Raw genomic sequence first — 21,364 nt, 5'->3', positions numbered from 1 at the left:
TGTAATCCCAGGCCTTCCAATACCCAAGTATCAGGTCTCTTTTTGAGAAAGACTATCATGCTTATGAATTGACTTAAATTTATGAGCTTTTTGAAGTCCCATACTTTATCTTTGTTTTCTTTTTCTTTTTTAAAAAATCTAGAGTGTAAACAAGAAAACCTGGAGAGAAGAAAAGCATCCTTCAGGGAGGAGGTCAATGACGTTTTTAAGAAAAGACTTGACCTTTGTCCATCGAAATAGCTAGCAAAAATCTGAATGCCCCATCTCCAAGAAAACTGACCAGCCTGAGGAAATCCTTCTGAAGAAGCAGATGGCCCTACTTTGTTAGCCATCAGAACTGTCTCTGAAAAAAACCAAGGGAAGCCACTGCTTTATGATAACTTGCTTTTTATAAGGAGTTTAGGATTCTGCATTTACTGTTATTATCTTTCACAAATACTAACACAACAAAATCTTTTAAAATATTTTGATAAAGTATATGAATATATGTAAAATAAGTCTCATCAACTAATTGCTATCATCAACTAATTTTCAAGCTAGATCAATCTCAGGTGGCCCTACTCTGAACGGCAGAATGCTTGTTTTCAACACTAAGATTTTTTTCTCATTATGAGAGAATAAACAACATGAGAGAAATAAAAGATACTTTTTGACATATATATGCATTCACACCCCTCTTTCTGCTGCTACATCATTCATAACTAGCACAGTAGTGTAAACTTTCTAAGCACAGAAACAGGATTTTAAAGTGAGTTTTACTAGTGCTCCTTTGTATACATCTCCAGACTTCATCATCTGAAATTTCCTGAAGTCAATTCTTCCTTGTTTGTTTGTTTTTTTTTCCATCCACCAATTATTTTCCTAAAGGACACCGTGAATAAGACATTGTTTGTGACACAGATGGCCCAAAAGAAGGTAGCATTTTGACACTGCAGACCTTTCACAGCAGTGTGGAAAGACTGACCTTGTAAAACATAATTTCAAATAATCTAAATTCTATGAAGAAAATAAAACATGACAAAAAGATTAAAAAGAAGGCAAGAGAGCTACTGAAGAGGACTCTTGTGTTTTGAAAGGAAGCCTGAATGATGCACTCCCAGGAAAGGGCAGACAAAACTGCACTCAGAGAGCAGATTTCCCCCGTGGGAAGGAGTCCCACAAATAAAGGCCTGGGGGCCGGAGCACAGCAAGTACAGCATGCAATCCCATCTCCTGGATGCTGAGAAACCGAACCCAAGGCTTCAGTAAGCCTGCCATGTATTCCATAAATACTACTCCATGTGCCAGAGAGAGCACACCACTGCAGTGGACAGATAGGAGGTTAAGGGACTCAAACTTATTACTCTTTCACATTAGACTTGCAGAAAACCTGGCTTAAATGTATATAATACAAACTTGGTAGAATAAATTCTGACCTTTAGGGTCTCATGTAGCTGATACTCCAAAGAGTTACATATTTATAATTATTGAACATTTTATTATTGTCAGAAGCCAAGTATGTAGGTTTTTGACTGTTACAGTGTTATACTTAACGTTTTTTTGTGATATTTAGGTATAAATTTGTAAAAGAGCCAATATACACATAAGGTAACTTACAATAACATGCTAAGAAAGATTTTTAGGGTCATAAGGAAAAGTACAGATAGAAATAAGTTTAATAAGTATACTTACTTGTTAAAATACATAAAAGAAAAAGATATTCTGTGTAAGAAATCACACCTAGAAGAAAACAATATCAATTATGCTTGAAAAATATTAACTTATCTTTGACATATATCAAAGTAAAATACTGTCTACAATAAAAACTATGACTAATTTAGTTTTAATGCATATGCTAAATATTGTTTTAAATGAGACTACATAATAAAATCATTGCAAAAGTAGCAAAATTCATTTTATTTAAATTGTTACACGTGCCTCTTTAAAAATTCTAAGGAAGTTTTCATTCATGATAGATATATTGGCAGCAAAGGTTTGTTTATTAATTTATTAATTTATTTATTACATTAGTGTTTATTTATAGCTTATATTTTAAACTTGTTACTTGTTACTATATGAAACTAACATAAGGAGGTCAGAAATGCAATGAAGAACGTAGTCACTTTTTAGTGACACTGGAATAAAAATGGACACTTGTTTAGAAATTTGATGTGTAACATTTAAAACTAAAACCTTACACTTACCTTTTTCCTGTCAAATGATCATTTGCTACTTTATAACAGCTTTTATCCCTAGTTGACTCTAAGAGTTTTCCCAGAGGTCTTACTTTCTGTTTTCTGCATCATGAATTCTCTGTACCCTGTAATTGCAAGTTTCACCAAGAGTTTGTATGAAGTAAATAAATACACACACTGTTCCTGCACTCTTCACTACTCTTTATGCTTAACTGACCAAGAAAAGACTGAAAGAATTAAGTTCAGGAATAAGTCTACAGTACTTCTCTAGATTGCAGTCACTCTTGATGTTTGGTAAAAGGTATGGGGGAAAAAAAAACATTAAATACATGTCTTTAGATCTCCGCTTATCTGATGTTCTTCAAGGCTCCACTACTCTTTGTTACAGAACAAAGAGACTAGGAGTCACTGTCAGGTAGTCTGTCACAGACATGAAGGGAACTACCCAAGAAGCTCTGAAAGCATTCTGTCTTGTTTATTCTAGAATATTGTTACCTATAGTCAGATAGTTGTGGATGACTGCAATGAATGTTATGGGAGAACGATTCTGAAATGGTCAACGGCTGTAAAGACACAATTATTTAAGAGTTCTCTTACCACTCTGATTCACTTAGAGGATGACAAACTACTCTAGCTAATATAAAGAACTTTTATAATGCCATATAATTGATAATTAATTCAAGGTCTCCCTCATTCAGGATTACTTAAGGGAGAAATCCTTGAATGCAGAGGGTCATGGTCAGCATTTGTCTATAGGGCCACCTGCCTACTGAGTTCATTTAATATGCATATAGGAAGGGAAAAAAAGTGATATAATTAAATGAAAATGGTCAAGGAAAGAGAAAATACTGCTGAAGATGAACTATAGATTCATAGTTCTTCCTAACTATAAACATATAAAGCCAGAAGAAAATTAGAAGATCAATCCTTTGATTTACTTAAGGCCACCCAGGACAAAAAACAAAACAAAACAAAAAAATGAAGTCAAATACTACTAATACAATAATGGTACGGGCTTTAAAAGTAAAGGGTAAAGAAGACATCAACTACACGACAGTCAACAGGAGGCTCAGGAAGTAGGGCTTTAAGTTCACGTACAGCCTTGAGCAGTTTGGAGAGCCCCCTGTCTTGACGAGTGGAAAGAAAGGGAGAAGAATTGACGATTAGGTTTTAAAAATTAGGTTTTCAACTAAAATTTTAAAGAACTTCCTCAAAAGCATGACATCATTAAATTACTACATTTCTTGATCTATTATGTTTTCCTGTTACATAATGCTTTTATGAGAAGTTGCTTAATATTTTTTTTACTAAGTAATAGCTAAGAAGATAAAATCCATTTTAAATATTTAGTAGCTTTAAATAATTAGCTTTAAAAATTTGCCACCATTTAATCTTCATATACATGTAAATTAAGTAATTCAGTATTTCTCTAACATCTAACAAGCTAGCTCTAAACTCTTATAAGACCATGGTTTAGCCTTTTCTCAGGGAAAATGGATTTCCTTCCTCTGTGCATTTGGTTTTCTTGTTTTTGTTCTCAATTATATTTGGTCTAATCTATATTTTCTTATAAGATATATTAAGGTAAAATAGTTAAAATTCATTATATTTATCTATTCCCTTCCCTTTGAGTTTTAAATACTCCCAATACTATTATCTCATTCTAAAATATGAATACATTTTCTAAGAATATGTTTGTTTGTGAGATAAATCTTTGCTATGGAGTCTAGTTTGGCTTCAGACTCAAAAATTCCTCCTTTTTCGGGCTCTAGAGTAGCTGAGATTAGTACCACCATGCCCAGTTCTCCAAGGACTATTTTATTTTAATGTACTCGAGTCCAGTATTTAAATCCTAGTTTAAAAGAGATGTCCACAATAAAGACACATGACTTTCATTCAGATTACACATGAAAAAACAAGACTTTTTGCTTTTTTCTTTTATGGAGGCATCAAGTAACACATGATATCCTTGAACCTACTATGTAGCCAAGGCTAGCCTTATATATCTGATCTTGCATTCGCCTTCCCAACACTGGGCTTATAGACATGAACCATGATATCTAGATATGATATGCCCCATAATTTGAGAACAAGCGAATGTCCACATGACCAACTACCTTATGGATACAGAAACAGGAAGCTTTTACAGTGAGTGTTGTTTTGTGTAGTCATTAACTGAAGAAATAACTGTTAATTCTCTAGAAGCAAAGTGGAGAAAACTAGTATTTGAATATCTAATATTTTTAAAAGTACTTTCTATTATAAAAATGCTTTTCAGTATGGTTAAAAATAATGAAGTTAAAGAGGTGATGAAATATATATATGTATATTTGTGTGTGTATATCGTGATAACATAGTTCTTAATCATACTATACCAAAATAACATTATTAAAATGGAATCTTCTGTATTTGGTGGTGTGTGTACATATATATATATATATATGTGTGTGTGTGTGTGTGTATTATTAAATATATAATATATATTAAATGTATATTTATAAACACACGCAGTTTTAAATCCACGTCAATTCTAAAATGCATAGGCATGTAAGATTAGCTTACCTCTTTCTTTAAGATTTCGAAAAAGCTTTGATGATCCCTTCCAAACTGGTGGAGTTTCTGAGAGCATCTGACTTAATTCCTACAAAAGAAAGATTGGAATACTGATTAGCAGTCAAATCACTTTCTTACAACAAGAATCTTAAAAAAATGTAAGCATCCTTTCCAGGAAATTCGCCATTAAATGATCAGAAATTTAACATTAAACATCGTATTCAGTACCTATGCTTCATTCCACCACAATATGCGCCTGTAACATAAATAAATGTAAACAAATTTATAAAATAAATAGTAAGGATGCTGTATTAAACTTAATTAGAGCTATTCGAAACTTGCGATAAACTTGCTAACTAGATGCAGATAGCCAAGATGGCTAGGTTAAGACAGGACAGAAGCTTGGGTCCTGAGGCAGGAACGAAGGGACTGTATGTAGATATCACCATCACAGTCAGGTGACCAGCTGGCTCCACAGTCATCTTTGTTGCTTGCCTGGATTTATCTGAGTTTGAATATGCTGGGAACGAATAGAGAACTTTAATGGTGACTTCAAGAATCTTAATACTGTGACCCATCCAATAGCTGACTGTGAGCATCCACTTCTGTGTTTGCTAGACCCCGGCATATTCTCACAAGAGACAGCTATATCAGGGTCCTTTCAGCAAAATCTTGCTAGTGTATGCAATGGTGTCAGCGTTTGGAGGCTGATTATGGGATGGATCCCCGGGTATAGCAGTCTCTAGATGGTCCATTCTTTAGTCTCAGCTCCAAACTTTGTTTCTGTAATTCCTTCCATGGGCCCCCAATGGAGGAGCTAGAGAAAGTACCCAAGGAGATAAAGGGATCTGCAACCCTATAGGTGGAACAACATTATGAACTAACCAGTACTCCCCAGGAGCTCATGTCTCTAGCTGCATATGTAGCAGAAGATGGCCTAGTCGGCCACCAGTGGAAAGAGAGGCCCATTGGTCTTGCAAACAGGGGAACGTCAAGGCCAAGAAGTGGGAGTAGGTGGGTAGGGGAGTTGGGGGGAGGATATGGGGGACTTTTGGGATAGCATTGGAAATGTAAATGAAAAAAATACCTAATAAAAATAATAATAAAAAAAGAATCTTAATACTGGGTAAACTGGGAATATTGACTTACATTCATCTTTCTATAAGTAAATTATCGCTGCTGATGAGAAATCATTTGAGAATTTAAACAGTTGAGTCATTGCTTATATAAGAATATTAGAATATATTATGCATATTCTACAACAAATAAAAATACAAAGCAACAACTATAATATGGTTGACTGTAAAGAAAACCAGTAAAAAGATTTGGTAAAATAATGAAATAATTTGAAGCTAAAAATTACTTTTCTCAGTAACATATTTTTAGTAACCCATTTTTAATGTAGAAACCACTTCTTTCTCTAGATCTTTTCTTTATTTATTACATTGTTTCCACTACTACGGGTTTCCTATACTCCTGATGTCATCTGGAAGCTTACAGAACTGCAGAGTAGCCTTTCCTTTCTGTTTGTTTGTTTGTTTTGTTTTGTTTTGGAGACAGGGTTTCTCTGTGTAGCCCTGGCTGTCCTGGAACTCACTCTGTAGACCAGGCTGGCCTTGAACTCAGAAATCTGCCTGCCTCTGCCTCCCGAGTGCTGGGATTAAAGGCTTGTGCCACCACTAGCTCAGGTCTTTTTCAGACTTCCAGGTGATTTCTGTGCACATTCAAGTTTGAGAATACTTCAAACAGTCTTTTTTCATAAGTGGAATCTAGAAGGTTCTCTGTGTCGTTTATAAACAGTAGTTTTAAACTGTAAAACTGAGATATCAGAAAATTAAGGTATCCATGGGATGTGAAAAGCAGGCCATTCCTAGGGGCTTTATGGACTCCTGATACCCATGTGTATTCAGTTCCTGCCTGGAGTTTTATTTACAGTACAAGTAACAGATGCTGCACACCATGAGCAGGGTCTGAGAGGGGACCACGGCAAACAGGTAAGACAGCAGAGCGGGAATGGGAATGAGAAACTGGGATGTTTGCCATTCAGACAAAACTAAAAAAATAATCACAGCAAGGAATTAAGGAAATCTTCAATACATAATTAAATTTGTAAAAGGCTTCAATATATTTTACATAATTGAATTTGTTGTAAAAATATTATTTTCCCATTACAACTATGTCCCCTAATCTCTGTTCTGATTTTAAAAATCAATTACCTTTGTCGAGGGTCCCCCATGTGATTAACAATGAACTCATAATAGCTCATTTAATTCTACTAAGCAGTTCTCATATTTTAACTTAGACCTAAACTGGATAAGTAATTTGCCTGTTAAGCACATAGTAGTAAATTATAGAAAATGATACTCCAAGAAGTTATTTTTCTTTTTAATTAAAAAACATTTTACCATTTACTAAAAGCTTTGTATATCCACTCATGCTGGGAATTTGTTTCCTCACCCTCAACGCCTATCTTTTCTACATATTCCTGTGCTACACAAAATGAATCTGGCCTTCGTCGCCAGCTCCTGGGAGGAAGATGCAATCCATGAGTCAAGCTTCAGTGTTCACTAAAGAAACACTGAACGTGGGGCTTGGTCACCAGAAGAAGGGTGGGAGCCAGGAGACAGAGACTGGGAGGCAAAAACACGGTCAAGCATTTCCTCACTTACAACTCAGAAATAAAACCCAAGGCAAGTCTAGTCACCATGCTCAAGATGCTGGGGGCATAGCAAACCCTGTTCCTCATGGGAGGGCAGACACTGTCAGTGTGCTCCCAGGTCTACTGCTTTAGCTCCTCATTGAGGTTGGCTTAGTTTATGTTCTTTATCTGTAATCACAACCACAGCATTTTCTAAGTTCCATATGTCATTTCAGTAAATTATTAAACCAAATGGGAACATTAGGAAAGTCCTGAAACTGTGAGGACTAAGGTAAGAAGTATGGCGGCCGGGAGACCTCTGAGCCTGTGGTACATATCAGAAAAGAGAGAGGTCTTCAAACTACGGAGTCAGACACTAACTCTGGGGTGTCCAATGCCAGAATTACACTGCAGTATTGCAAGTAGGGAACAAATACACATTTGCTGAACTAATTTTACTTTCCTAATGTTTTAGGTGTTTTTTAAACTCTTACATAATTTTCTTAAGTATAGTTTTTTTTAATCAAAGTGCATGCCTCCATTTGCTCCAGGAAAATTATAGGTTCAGAAAAGGAAAATAACATTCAAAGACAAACCAAACTTCCATTTTATTTAATATTCTTTTAATTGAACCCTCTCATAGACATTTTATGCAGCATTTTATTATTGTAAACGTTAAATCTTTACTCTATAAATACTACTTTATCCTTTACTCCTTGCTTTTTTGCATAATATGGACATATCTTTATGCCAATTAGCCTTAATTTTGATATTAATGCCTATAAAGTGGCTGTTTATAACAGCACTTTTGAAAGTCAGCTATTTACATTTTTAAAATACTAAGGACACAAAAGATGTTTGTCTGTATTATATTCATCAATGTTTATTTATTAATGTAAAAAACAAAAAATCAAAAATATAAGTATACACAACCATACATCATCAGATAGTCTTTAGAGAACTCTCCTGAGACGACCTCTGAGAGGATGAGTGGGAGTAGAGCACACAGCTTCGCAGTCAGGACAATTAATTTCCTAGGTCCTAGAATTCAGCAGCATCCTCCCACCTGCTGCTGCTCCGCCATATCTGTTGGGTCTAAGGCTGGATGCATGCACTCTAACACACTTATTTATTTGTACTACTATGTTTTCTATGGTATGTATGCTGGTTCGCAATTATTTGATTCATTTCCCCAGTGACAATACTGGTTTTCTAATTTTTTTCTCTTCCACTCACTGTTATAGGAGACATGAACAATAGGTATAAACATTTAAACATTTCTGTAGCATATATACCTATAAACAGGATCTCATACATACTTTGTAAATTTCATCAGCCATTACCAAATTCTTCCCCAAAGTGAAGAAAGACATCATCTGTCTTTTCTGTTGGTTCCTTCATGCCCTTGTTCATCACTGACACTCACATTCTGGAAGCTAGCCATGCGGCGGGTGTGAAATAGAACATACTGCTTTAATGTGCACGTCTTGGTTACCAGTGAGTTAAACCCCTTTATATGTACTTACTAGCTACTCTAGCTATGGCTGTCCCTTTGTTTCCTATTGAGATCATTATCTTTTTAATATCAACTTACTCCAGTTCTAGAGGACTAGAAGATCCTCTTTTAAAGTTGTTTTTGGATAATAAATTACAAAGACATTTTCCCATGCATAAGTATCTTTTAGTGTTGTTAGTGAAAGTTTAAATATTTAATTTAGTAAAATTTGCCAGTAATTTCCTTTGATTTCATAATCTTGTCTAAAAAGATCATGTTGTGTGTTTTTCAATTTTTGCTTTTTACCATTTAAAAATTTTAATCATAAATAAAAAACACAATATTAAAACCAAAACAAAACAAAAACCCAACTGACACTGAGAACTTGGATATTACCCTTGGAGATTTCTTGCTCCTCCAGGTAACAAGTCTATATTTATTATGTCACTCTTTAAACATTTTTTGAGTTGGGGCATTATAGACTTCTTTTAAGAGTTAGATAAAAGTTTTTGACATTTACTCTGTCAACAATAATCATATATATTTTTCAAAACAATTATTTTCTTTAGTGGGGTACAAGTATCAATCAATCCCTTTCTTAAGGGAGTGAGCCTCCCTTTTCAGTAGAAGACTCTCCCTAACTGTCATTTGTGTCTAATCTCCCACCCATGGGAAGCATGACACTCAGTCCTGGTCTTTCAGCTAAGCTGTACCTATGGGGAGAGTTTACCTTTTTTCTTTGAAATTCTAAGGTGGTAGGACTTGAGACTTGGGTGCATAGAAATTATCATTTTTATTACATTTTGAAGGCAATAGAGAAGGTATGACTTTAAAGCATGTCTGGGTGTCCCCTGCACTGCTGGCATTCTGGTGGCAAGGACTGAGAAGCTCAGCTGCTGCCACTGTATTCTTCTCCTGCACAAGGAAACAACTGTTATTCTGTAGAGTGCTCCTAAATCAAGACAGCTTCAGTTCTGGACCCCAGTTAGGTTTATATGAACTGAGGTATACTCCTGAGAATTAATGAGGGTAAAAAATATAATTAAAGGCAAAGACAAAAATGAACATCTCCAATTCTATTTCCCAGTTCCCTAGAACTTAACTCTCTTCATTACTTCTGTGTGAGAAGACATTATTTGGTACTAACAACCATTGATATGTTAATATTTATGGGTGTTTATAATTACAACCAACTGTTCAGTAGACTATAAATTTACTTATATACCTCTGACAGTATTTGATATATAATACTTATTTAAAAATAATCACCATATATGTGAATGAATCACTAGTAAAAAATGAACATTACTGGTATGTATGCTGTTAGGAATAATGTATTTTTACAAAGTTGAAATGATTTTCTATAGTACATAATTACAGTGCTATATTATGATGTGTTTATTCTTTTAGGCCTATGAAATATTCTTCTATGAAGAGTAAAGTTACTAACCATGGTGCTTGGAAGAAAAAACCACAAACCCATTTGTAATAGCTTTTATGTATGGTGGTGGGTTCTGAGGATAGAACCTCCATAGAAAGCGCATTATTCTTACACATAATTGGGGCATCAGTCTGTTTTCCACTGATTTACAGATCTTCCCTAATATGCCCAGACCTGCTTCTAGATTATTCTAACACTTATTACTTTTTTATCTTTATCTAGTTTTAAAAATATCCTTGTAATGATACAATGTTATTTTAGTTATCAATCTACTATTAATCTTTATCACTCTCCTAGTAATATGAATTCCTTGCTCTCATCTCTATCACCTCATTATTTCCTTTTCAAAACCATTCTAAATATTTTAGAGTTCTTACTCAAATGTTTTAAAAAGTAAAAACTAAAATCTGTTTTGTTCAAATTATATTAGAGACTCATATTAACACTAATGCAAAGATAAATTTGGAGATAAGTATCATAGTTTAGTACCCATAGTATCATGTATACTATATATGGACTCCTTTTCTTGAAAGAGAATTATAAAATGTTGTGCATACTCAGTTAAGTATACGTGGCGGTCTGAATGCAAATGGGCCCCTAGACTCAGGTTTGAATATTTGAGCTCCAGGTGGTGGTTGTTTTTGGTGGAAGACAGGAGGTATGGCCATGCTGGAGGAAGGACACCACTGGTTACCAGGTCTGAGGTTTCCTGAGATGTGTGTTACTCTGAGTTAGTTCTCGGCCTCCTTTTAGATCACGATGAACTCTCAGCTGTTCCTGATGCCATGCCTTTGCTTTGTCGGCATAGACTCGGACCCTCTAGAACCATCAACTCAATCTTTTATAAGTTGTCTTGTTCATGGTACTTTGTTACTGTAGTAGAAAAGTAACTAAGACAGAGGTTGGTACCAGAGGTTGGCTCTTGCTGTGAAATTCTTAACCATGTGGTTTGGGGTTCTGGACTAGAAAAGTGGTTGAGTGAACAGGTCTTAATGGTCCATCGTAGTAAAAACCTAGAAGGCAGTCCTGAGAGCCACATGGACCATGGAGGCCCATAAAGGAAGCATTTGAAATAGAATTGCTGCTTTCTGCTCTTGTTCTGAGAATTCTCCTGAGGCTAAATTGAAAAGCAATGGACTGATTTTTTTTTGGGGGGGGGTAGGGGGAGATGAGACTTCATGAAAGCCTAATATTGATTCCTCACATGGTTATTTGTAATTATTATTATGTAGGGCTACAATGAAAAACCACAAGTGGGCAAAAGAAATATGAAATGTATAGTTGGAAGAGAAGAATGACATCAGGAAATTTAATGTCAAGTCAAGGCTTGTGCTGAAAGAGATATAACTGAGGAGAAGCCTGATCTAAATTAGATAAGGGGAGTGGTGTCCTCAGGGCGAGCTCTCAATCAGGTTTCAACTTGCAAAGGGAAAAGACCTAAAAACTTCCCCTCCTTAAAAGCAGCAGCAGGGCAACACTGCTGCAAGGTGGCTCAAGGGCTCCATCCCAGTGGGTGGCTAAGCCTGGCAGCCTAGCCATGTGCTTCTGGCTTTGAAACCATGACCAGTATAGGGGAGAACAGTTGAGGCCAGGCACTATGTGACAGGTTTGTCCCAGCATGAAGGCTCTGAAAGGCCATTGCGTGAAGCTGTAAAACTGAAGCCTGGATTTTGTTGGAAACCAAAGATGTGAACTGTGCTGGAGCCATGGGATAATTTCCAAGGAGAGCTACCAACATGGAATGGAAGCAGACCAAGAGAAAAGTTTGGTGCAGGCCACCAAGCTGGAAGGACAGAGCCATTTCAGCCCTCTGATACCAAACACAAAGCTACAGGATCTGGAGGTTCCCCCTCTGGGTTTCAGTTTTGCTAATTCTTTCACTATTATGCTACAATACCTCCTTTATGCAAAGACAATGTATATTCTGTATGTCAGAAACAGGTGATTTGCGTTTGACTTTACAGGTGGTTATAATGAAGAGACTGCCTTGAGTCTCAAAAGAGATGTTATAGACTTTGGTCTTTAAAATGGAGTTGAGACTGAAAGACCATGAGGACATCTGAGGTTGGACTAAATTGATTTTGCATTATGATAAGGCCATAGGGGCCGGGGAATGGAACATAGTGGTCATGTTTCAATATTTGGTTTTTGGTTTTCTTTGGGGAGCATCAGAAGGTGTGGCCTTGGGGGGTTGGAGAGATGTCTCTGGTTAAGAGAACTGGCTGCTATTCCAGAGGTACTGAGTTCAATTCCCAGCAACCACATGGTGGCTAACAACTATCTCTAATGGTATCTGATGCTTTCTTAGGGTGTCTGAAAGAATAGTGTGCTCATATACATTAAATAAATAAATCTTAAAAAAAAAGAAAGTAACAAGGTGTGGCCTTGTTACAGGAGGTATATCACTGTAAATGTAAATAAAGAAAATATCCAATTTAAAAAAAAATTTTAAAAAGTAGCTAAATTAAAACCGGACAGTCATCAGTACATTAGAAGCCTCTTTGTACTGTCAGTCCTGTCCATTTCTCCAAGAAGGGATTATTGCCTCAACGTTATGTTAATTTATCCCTTAGTTTTGCCAACTATGATTGAATCCTTAAATACTTTGGTCGCATTTCCCCTTAAGTCTACTATCTATGTGCTTTAAAAAAAAAACATGAAGAGCAGCCTATGAACTTCTTCTTTTTTATGTAACTGATGGTTTCTGTAGTTATGAATTTCTATGTGAAATTACCTAGTCATAAAGTATATAAAGTTTGGTTTTACTAGGTACATGTGAATGTGTTGATGTAGAATTTAACCTCAGGCATGGAACTGTTGGGTATAGAGTCTGTATATTTTCAATTTAGTGGATAATGCTAATTGTTTCTAATAAGGGTTACTAATTTACATCCATACATGACAATTACCATTACCTTTACTAGCCCATGGACTGCCCACCTTCTTTATTTACGACATTATGAAGATTAAAAATACCACCAATATATGACTTTTATTTATAAAAACCACACACATATATAAAAACATAATTATATAGATTCAGATAACGTGCATGTGTGCTTACACATGTGTGTATCATGTGTTGTGTACATGCATATGTTGTATACCAAGAGCTTTAACTTACCTGTTTAGAAAGTGACTTCCACGTTTTAGCAACTAAAATAAATATAAAATAATTAGATAATATTGTATGTAATGTATATCCATATTTAGTAACCATATATAATCATAACTCAAAATTAAGCTTTTATGTTCAAAAGCCAAAGGTTTTTTTACCCTCAATATTTGAATCTAAGATATATTCTTTTCATATTATTTATTTGTTTCTAATACAGTAAAGTTATAATCAATGAAATAAGTGTCATAGGAATTTTTCCCCATAACCAGATTATGGTTGGGCCCTTCTGGACTCATAAGGTAAGTTACAACTATTTTATAGGATTTAAAGGCCACTTCTGACACTATTTAATGATACTTCTAAAACAATCACCTGGAATCAAATGCATTAGTATTTCAGAAAATAATTCATAGGTGATGTCTGTCCAGGATAAAAGTGACAGAGGCACAGAGAAGACATAAGAAGAGCCATGAAAGGAAGTTCTTATCCAATTTGGATTCCTCCTTCTACTCATGGTCTTGGGGGCAAAAGTATGGTAGCTGAATAGAATACCATTTTCTTTATTGTGTCATATCTCAGTTTAATCAGGAAAGTGCTGAGACAGATGCACCGCCATCTATGTTGTTTCTCTTGCTCATATTCTAACATTGTAAATGGTAAGAGCTGTCTCTAAGTTGGTAGCTGTTAAGTTCTACAGTATTCTTGCATTAGGAAAACTGGTGAGCTATCAATAATTGCTTCTACATAGCAATTCTGTATAATTAATATTATATTAAATTTAAAAATATAAGGAACACATTGAAATGCAACTCTCTCTTTAAGGTAATATATTAACTCATCTTGAGATCAAAGGTGAAGAAATAATTTTATAAAATTTGGAAACTAATTTTTCTTAGAGATCAATTTATCTTCTATTTTATAATAAAATCTTTCTTTATCCAAGTAATCAAGCTGTAAAATTACAGGAATTTTGCATGTAACCTTAATGATGCTACTGTACACAGAATTTTGTAATGGCTCTTTTGAATGACTAGAACAATGAAGTAACAGTTCTGAAGGAGTCCTCACAAGTACAAATACATGGACATGCTCTTATGCAATGCTCAGACACTATTTATCCAGCCAGGAAGTTAGACTACTCTCCAGACTGTGATTTTATAAGATTTCCACAGTAGATTATTCACAAAAGACATATTCATTCTGCAGGAAATGTACCATGTTCAATATTATTAGCTGTTAAAGAAATAAAAACTAAAGAGCCATTAAGATAAGTCTTCAAAGGGTGTGCTGACTTTCTAAGTTTCTTATTTCATATGAAATCACTGAGTATATAAAATAACATTCTTATTTCATATGAAATCACTGAGTATATAAAGTAACAGGTGAAGAGAGGCATTGAATCTATTAGAAATATTTCTCAGGCTGTAGACTAATGTTTATCATATCTGTGGTATTTTCATATCTGAAATATTTAATAGTATTTCTAAAATATAAATCAAAGTGATTTTTGATGTATAGGAAAATAACTACATATTCTAATCCTAGAAGAAAATTCACTTTTCAGATTTTATTCTAAAGGAAAATAAGATAATTTTTAGTTTCCAAAAATTAAAACCAACAATCTGGTATATTTTACAATTAACATTTATTTGAATTACAATTATTGGAAAAATCCTTAAATGCGTTTTCCTATTGGCTGTCTCATAACATTTTATCAAAGATGTTAAGAACCTTAATTATGAATTCAAACAGTAAAAGTGATGACACCCCTAAAGCTGGCCCTGTGCTGCTAGTCACACAATTCACTCCCAAGCAATTCTTCATAAGATTACTATTGTTTTCATATTAATAAAACTATTAGAGTTCTTAAAAATAAAGAATAGGGAACCCACATTATACCAAATCAATTAAGTCAAAGGGCTATAAATCTTATCTTAGCCTTATAATTACTATGTAAAGGAGCCCTATCTTAACTTTCAGCCATTTCTGCCCTATACATTTCCACAGTTGCTACTGTAAATACACCATTACTCTCTAGATGGTAGATTCTTTCTCAGTGCTTTCCTGAAAGTCAAACTTTTAAAGTTGATTTGGGGTTAAAATCTTGTATGATCAAGTGTCTACCTCAAATTCCAGTCCGGCTGTGTTTCCTTTCCCTGTCAGAGTCTTCACTTCTTCGTTTATCACTCCACTCTGCCACCTAGTTTTTGTCTTAGTTAATTCCCTGAAATGTCAGTTTTAAAAATTATCAGCAGCCTTCATTTTCTTAAGTCTGGACTAAATTCTGTCTTCACCGTCTTGGCAGTGTCCCACTCACTAGACCATCCTAGCCATTTCCTTTTGGCCTCTGGGACTCTGTACCATTGTTGGTATATTTCTTGAGTTTCTAGATCGTATCTTTGAGGGTTACTCTTTTCCAGCATTTGTACATTTTTCTTTTTAATGAGTAAGAGTTCCTCAAGAATTGGCTCCTGGTCATCTAAAATAGTACAATGTTTCTCTGGACAATTTCAATATATATAGCATTAACTATTAATCATGTACAGACAAATCCCAAATATGTATGTGCAGACCTCTCCCTGGTCTTCACTGATGAGACTTCAAAGCATCAAAAGTCAATTCATTGAGTTTGGAATGAAATTTTGTAAGTTCAGGGTTTTCCACCCATTCCCCTGTTCCTGAAATTACAACTCTGAGACTGAATTATTTATGAATATATCCTCAGGCTATAAGCTATGGCTCGTTCCCACTAGCTCATAACTCAAATTATCCCATTTAAACTAGTCTATGTCTGCCATAAGGCTAGTTACTTCTCTATTTCATGTGTCTATCTTACTCAGAAGTCCAGGGCTGATTCCCCAGCTCTTGTCTAACTCCCAGAGTTCCAATCTCTCTACCAGAACTCCCATCCATTACTTCCTGCCAGTGGCTTTTTATTGGCAGGTGATGCTTCCACACATTTTGAAGAGATTTCCTCTACAAAACTCATCAGAAAAGTCCTGGCTCAGCATATACAGAGCCCTGGATCCAATGCCCAGCACTGAGGGGGAAAGAAAGCATGAAAAGGTAGTATGTCCACTTTTGCCAAATTGTTCAAAGTTTGGTTTTGCTATGGAGGAAAATGGCTATAAATTTCTGAGAAATTTTATGAAATGATAGTCAAACAATTTATTTGATACATTAATTTTTAATGAATTATCTTTCAATGAGCTGAAACGAGACAAATTCAACTTTTACATATTCAATGTACCTCAAAAACATCAGTCAAAAATTGAGTGTTGTTTTTCCTCCTCAACCTTATTCTTATAAGCCATCCATCCAGTTAACCTAAGCCAAACCCTTTCATACGAGAGACTCTTTCACTACCATCTTGGAGAGTTTGAAAGCCTGAATATCACAAACAAGCTGTGGCAGAGCCAAAGAGAATACCCAAGTTCACAAGACACAACGAAAGCCTCTTCCCTTTCTTAAGCACCCGGGTCTGTGAGGTGCATTTTCTTTATACATTTTACTGAAAAGCACATATTAAAATGGGTTGGATAAAAACCATACACAAGAATCTCACTGCTTTTTATTAAGTCAGGTATAAAGCATTTCCAAGAAATGTGCAGCTGTCCAAATGTTTTAAAACCACTCCTTTAACATGAGAAAAAGTGGGGAAGAATTAGCCCATCTTTATACTTCAGGAGCTATGTAAATGCAGATGACAAAAATGTCCAATTCTTGAGCAAGGCTAACAGCAGTGCTGGTCTTCTGAATTACTATATTATTTTCGATACACAAAATAATAGGTAGAATGTTAATCTCTTATAAGACTATCTAAAGTAAGGCGGTGTTCAACATATGAGGGAATGACTCAAAAATTCTCTACAATGTTAGACATAATAAAGATTTTAAAGAAATACTATTGTGCTGGGGCTGGAGAGATGGCTCATCAGTTAGGAGCACTGGCTGCTCTTCCAGAGGACCAGGCTTCAATTCCCAGCACCCACATGGCAGCACACAATTGTCTGTAACTCCAGTTTCAGGGGATCTGACTTGCTCATATCAATGCATATTTAAAAAAAAAAGATATAAAGAATTATCCAATTGCAAACACAGCATAAGGCAATGAATTTTCAAGTGTCACATTACTTTTGTTATGTTCTCTCTCTCTCTCTCTATATATATATATATATATATATATATATATATATATATATATATGCTGTTTCATATTTTTACAAAACTTCACTTCTATTGTCATCTATTTAACTTGGCCAGAATTGCTTAGTATCTATAGTATCTACTCTACCACTATCTTTGGAAGTTCTTGAAAATTTTTATGATGCTGAAGGTAAAATTATGCAGATAATTTAAAATCTTTACTTACATTTGGGCTCATCTGTTGTAACAGCCAGAATAAAATCATATGGAGTCATGAATAACTGTCCTTCACATTCTATAGATGCAAATAAACGAAACCGTCTCTCTCGAGATGTAGCATAGAGGTCCAAGTCTTCAGTAATGGCTCTGCCAGTAGCAACCTATGGTCAAGGAAGTAGGGGAATATTAATTGGGAAAAACACTACCACCTTTAAGAAGGCAGTTCTTCAGAAAATTGGAAATAGTTCTACCTGAAGACCCAGCTATACCACTATTACACCCAAAAGATGCTCCAACATATAATAAGGACACATGCTCTATCATGTTCATAGCAGTCTTATTTATAATAGCCACAAGCTGGAAACCCACCACATGACCCTCAACCGAAGAATGGATACAGAAAATGTGGTATATTTACACAATGGAATATTACACAGCTATTAAAAATGATGACTTCATGAACGTTGTAGGTAAATGGATGGAACTAGAAAACATCATCCTGAGTGAGGTAACCCAGACCCAAAAGGACATACATAATATATACTCACTGATAAGTAGACACTAGCCCAAAAGCTTAGAATACCCATGATACAAGTCAAAAACCACATGAAGCTTAACAAGAAGGAAGGCCATAGTGTAGATGCTTCAAACTCATTTAGAAGGGAACAAAATAATCATAGGAGATAGAGGGAGGGAGGGACCTGAGTGAGAGGGGGGAGGAGAAGAAAAGGGCAGGACCAAGTATGGGAAGAGACAGGATAGAAATTCAGAGGGCCAGAAGACCAAATAGAAATAAGTAGCAGTGTTTGTGTGGGGGTGGGGTGGAACTTGAGGAACCACTACAAAGTCCCAGATACCAGGGATGTGGGAGGCTCCCAGGGCCCGATAAGGATGACATTAGCCAACAGTAGGGAGATAGAACCTGAAGAGACTACCTTCTGTAGATAGACATGGCTCCCAGTGGAGGGATGGGACTGCCTAACCATTTTTAAATGTTTAACCCAGAACTGTCCCTGTCTAAAGGAAATGCAGGGACAAAAATGGAGCAGAGGCTGAAGGAAAGGTCATCTAGAGACCACCTCACTGTGTGATCCATTCCATCCACAGACACAAAACCCTGATGCCAAAACGGGCTTGTAAACTGTAGCCTGGTATGGCTGTCCTCTGAGACAGATGTAGACACAGGCAACCATAGGACTGAGCCTGAGAACCCCAGTGGAAGAGTTAAGGGAAGGACTGAAGGAGCTCAAGAGGATTGCAACCCCATGGGAAGAACAGTATCAACTAACCAGACCCCTCAGAGTTTCCATTGCTACTGATAGCTAGCTTTACTCCTCTGTGATTAGATAATTTCAGTATTTCTGATTCACTGAGAACTGCGTTGTGTCCTATCTATGGTCAGTTTTTGAGAATGTGGGGAAGAATAAGTATTCTTGTTTTAGTGAAAAGTTTAGTAGTTTTCTGTTAACTGATTTTCTATATCACTTAATTACAGTCTTTCTGTTTGGATTTTTGTCTGGATGACCTGCTTATTGGTGAGAATGTGGTACTGAAGTCACCTACTATTACTTTGTTTCAGTTAACCCATGCTTTTATATGTAGCACTATCTGTTTTATGAAGCTGACCATACCAGTGTTTAAAACTCTAATATCCTTCTGGTGTCTTGTCTCTTAATGAATGTGAAGCCATCTTTGTCTTTTCTGATGTTTGTTTGGAAGTCTGTTATAACAAGTAATATATACTATATTTTTAATTTAAGGTGTCAAAACAGCCTCATAATATGAATTTTTTTTCTAATCCAGTTATACAGATGTCTATTTAGTCATCTCCAACTATGTTTTGGTAAATTTTCTTCTTTAAACATTAAAAATGGTTGATAGTTTACACATAGACTTTAATTTCTGTGTGCTTTGAATTTGGAACAAGACCTTTTACTTCTACTTTTATTTTTAACTGGTTATTGGTTATTTCTTTTGTTTTAAATTTTGGTTTTGTCAGATACCCTAACTATGCTGTATTGGTTGGCCTTAAACCTAAGTTTTTTTTTCCATTTTTTATTAGGTATTTAGCTCATTTACATTTCCAATGCTATACCAAAAGTCCCCCATACCCACCCCCCACTCCCCTACCCACCCACTCCCCCTTTTTGGCCCTGGCGTTCCCCTAAACCTAAGTTTAAGATCTTCCTATCTTGGTTTCTAGAGGGCTGAGGCTATAGGAGCATACCATCAATCTACAATTCAAATGGTTATTTATGATGAATAGCAAAAGTGTTGACTTTCATACACTTGCTTTGCATTCATATACCTTATTAAATATTTTCATCAGTTTAACTTTTCTTAGATTTTTCTAAGTAAATAATTAGAAGTTCTCTTAAAAGTTAATAGTTACAGTTTATATATGTTAACTAGCTTAAGTTTAAAAGTCTAGGCATGTAAACTGACATTTAATAATACCAGAAATGCTAATGAACTGCCAATAAAATCAGTCTTTCCTACTCAAATTTATATCCAGGCTGTGTCTTAGACAGGAAGGGGCATTTACATGGTTCCCTTCTGAGTAGCTTTAGACAGCTCTTAGAACCCCTTACTCCTCTCGCCTCCTTAAACTTGTACCAGAATAGGAAAAATAAAAATCAGCAAAAGTTGATTAAATCTTCAAACAAAAAGTCTTAAAAATATTGGCAAGTTAAAAAAAATGTATAGAAATCTCTAAAGAAAATCTCAAAATATACTGTATAAAAGTTTATAATTACATTCTCTATAGTTTAACCATGTAGTTTCCAAAATGAATATTTAACACCAACAAATTAGATAATATAGATTCATTCTTATGATAAACAGTTGGTGTGAGTCTCATATACAAATGGACTAATAAAATAGCCAAGTAGGAGGTTACTGACTTTACCTAGTGTTGTTTCGGGACATATCTGAGTAAACAGGGTTGACTTAATCATGTTCTCCCTACGTACATCTAACTATTTTCAAATACTTCCATTTCCATGCTTATGTCTCTGAGTTCTCCAGAGACTGTTTTCTCAGAGAATGATCTAGTAGCCCAAGATAACCGTTTAATCTGTCCCAAGGTGATGCGGTATTGTTAAACTCCAAGGTGGATAGGAAACTCGTAAGTAAAAGCCCGCAGAGCCCCGATAATAGCTCACATGCCAAAATCTCAGAGGAAAGGAACAGAAGTCACACACTACAGAAGTCTCAGAAGGCACTCAGGTTCTTAAAAGACTTGGTTTTGCTTTTTAACTATGCTAAAAAACAAACAAATAAGGAAAAAGCCACACACAAATAAAATAAAATGTAAATCATGTAAAGTTTTAATATCACCTTAATGATCATTCAGAAACAATGAAAAAAAATTTCATAATTTTTTTTTACCAATTCCACCAATAATGAAAAAAAATGCATAAAGCCAGGTTAGTCTTGCCAACTTTATTAGCCTTAAGATGGCAATGACCTTGTATCATATCTTTATTATTTTATTTATTTATTTACTTACTTAACATCCCAATCTCCCACTCTGTCCCTCCTCAACTCCCAGTCCCACCCTTACAAATCTGGAGACGCT

General features: G+C 35.3%; 1 protein-coding gene across 3 annotated transcripts in view; it reads right to left on the bottom strand.

Annotated features, from left to right (window-relative positions):
- The window catches only part of Micu3 (mitochondrial calcium uptake family, member 3), an 81,345-nt gene that overhangs the window by 35,028 nt on the left and 24,953 nt on the right, over nt 1-21,364 (bottom strand). For 2 of the 3 annotated variants that reach the window (XM_006509522.3, NM_030110.2), the window contains exons 2-5: nt 17,792-17,945; nt 13,426-13,457; nt 4,737-4,815; nt 1,672-1,719 (exon numbers count right to left, since the gene is read on the bottom strand). In XM_006509522.3, coding sequence (XP_006509585.1) covers nt 1,672-1,719; nt 4,737-4,815; nt 13,426-13,457; nt 17,792-17,945 — 313 coding nt within the window. The remainder of the gene's footprint in view (nt 1-1,671; nt 1,720-4,736; nt 4,816-13,425; nt 13,458-17,791; nt 17,946-21,364) is intronic. The other variant, XM_017313013.2, reaches the window with a different exon arrangement.

Source organism: Mus musculus, chromosome 8 (genome assembly GCF_000001635.26).
Source record: "Mus musculus strain C57BL/6J chromosome 8, GRCm38.p6 C57BL/6J".
Lineage (NCBI taxonomy): Eukaryota > Metazoa > Chordata > Mammalia > Rodentia > Muridae > Mus > Mus musculus.
The sequence above is the reverse complement of the archived record's forward strand: the minus strand, read 5'-3'. Positions and strand labels throughout refer to the sequence as shown.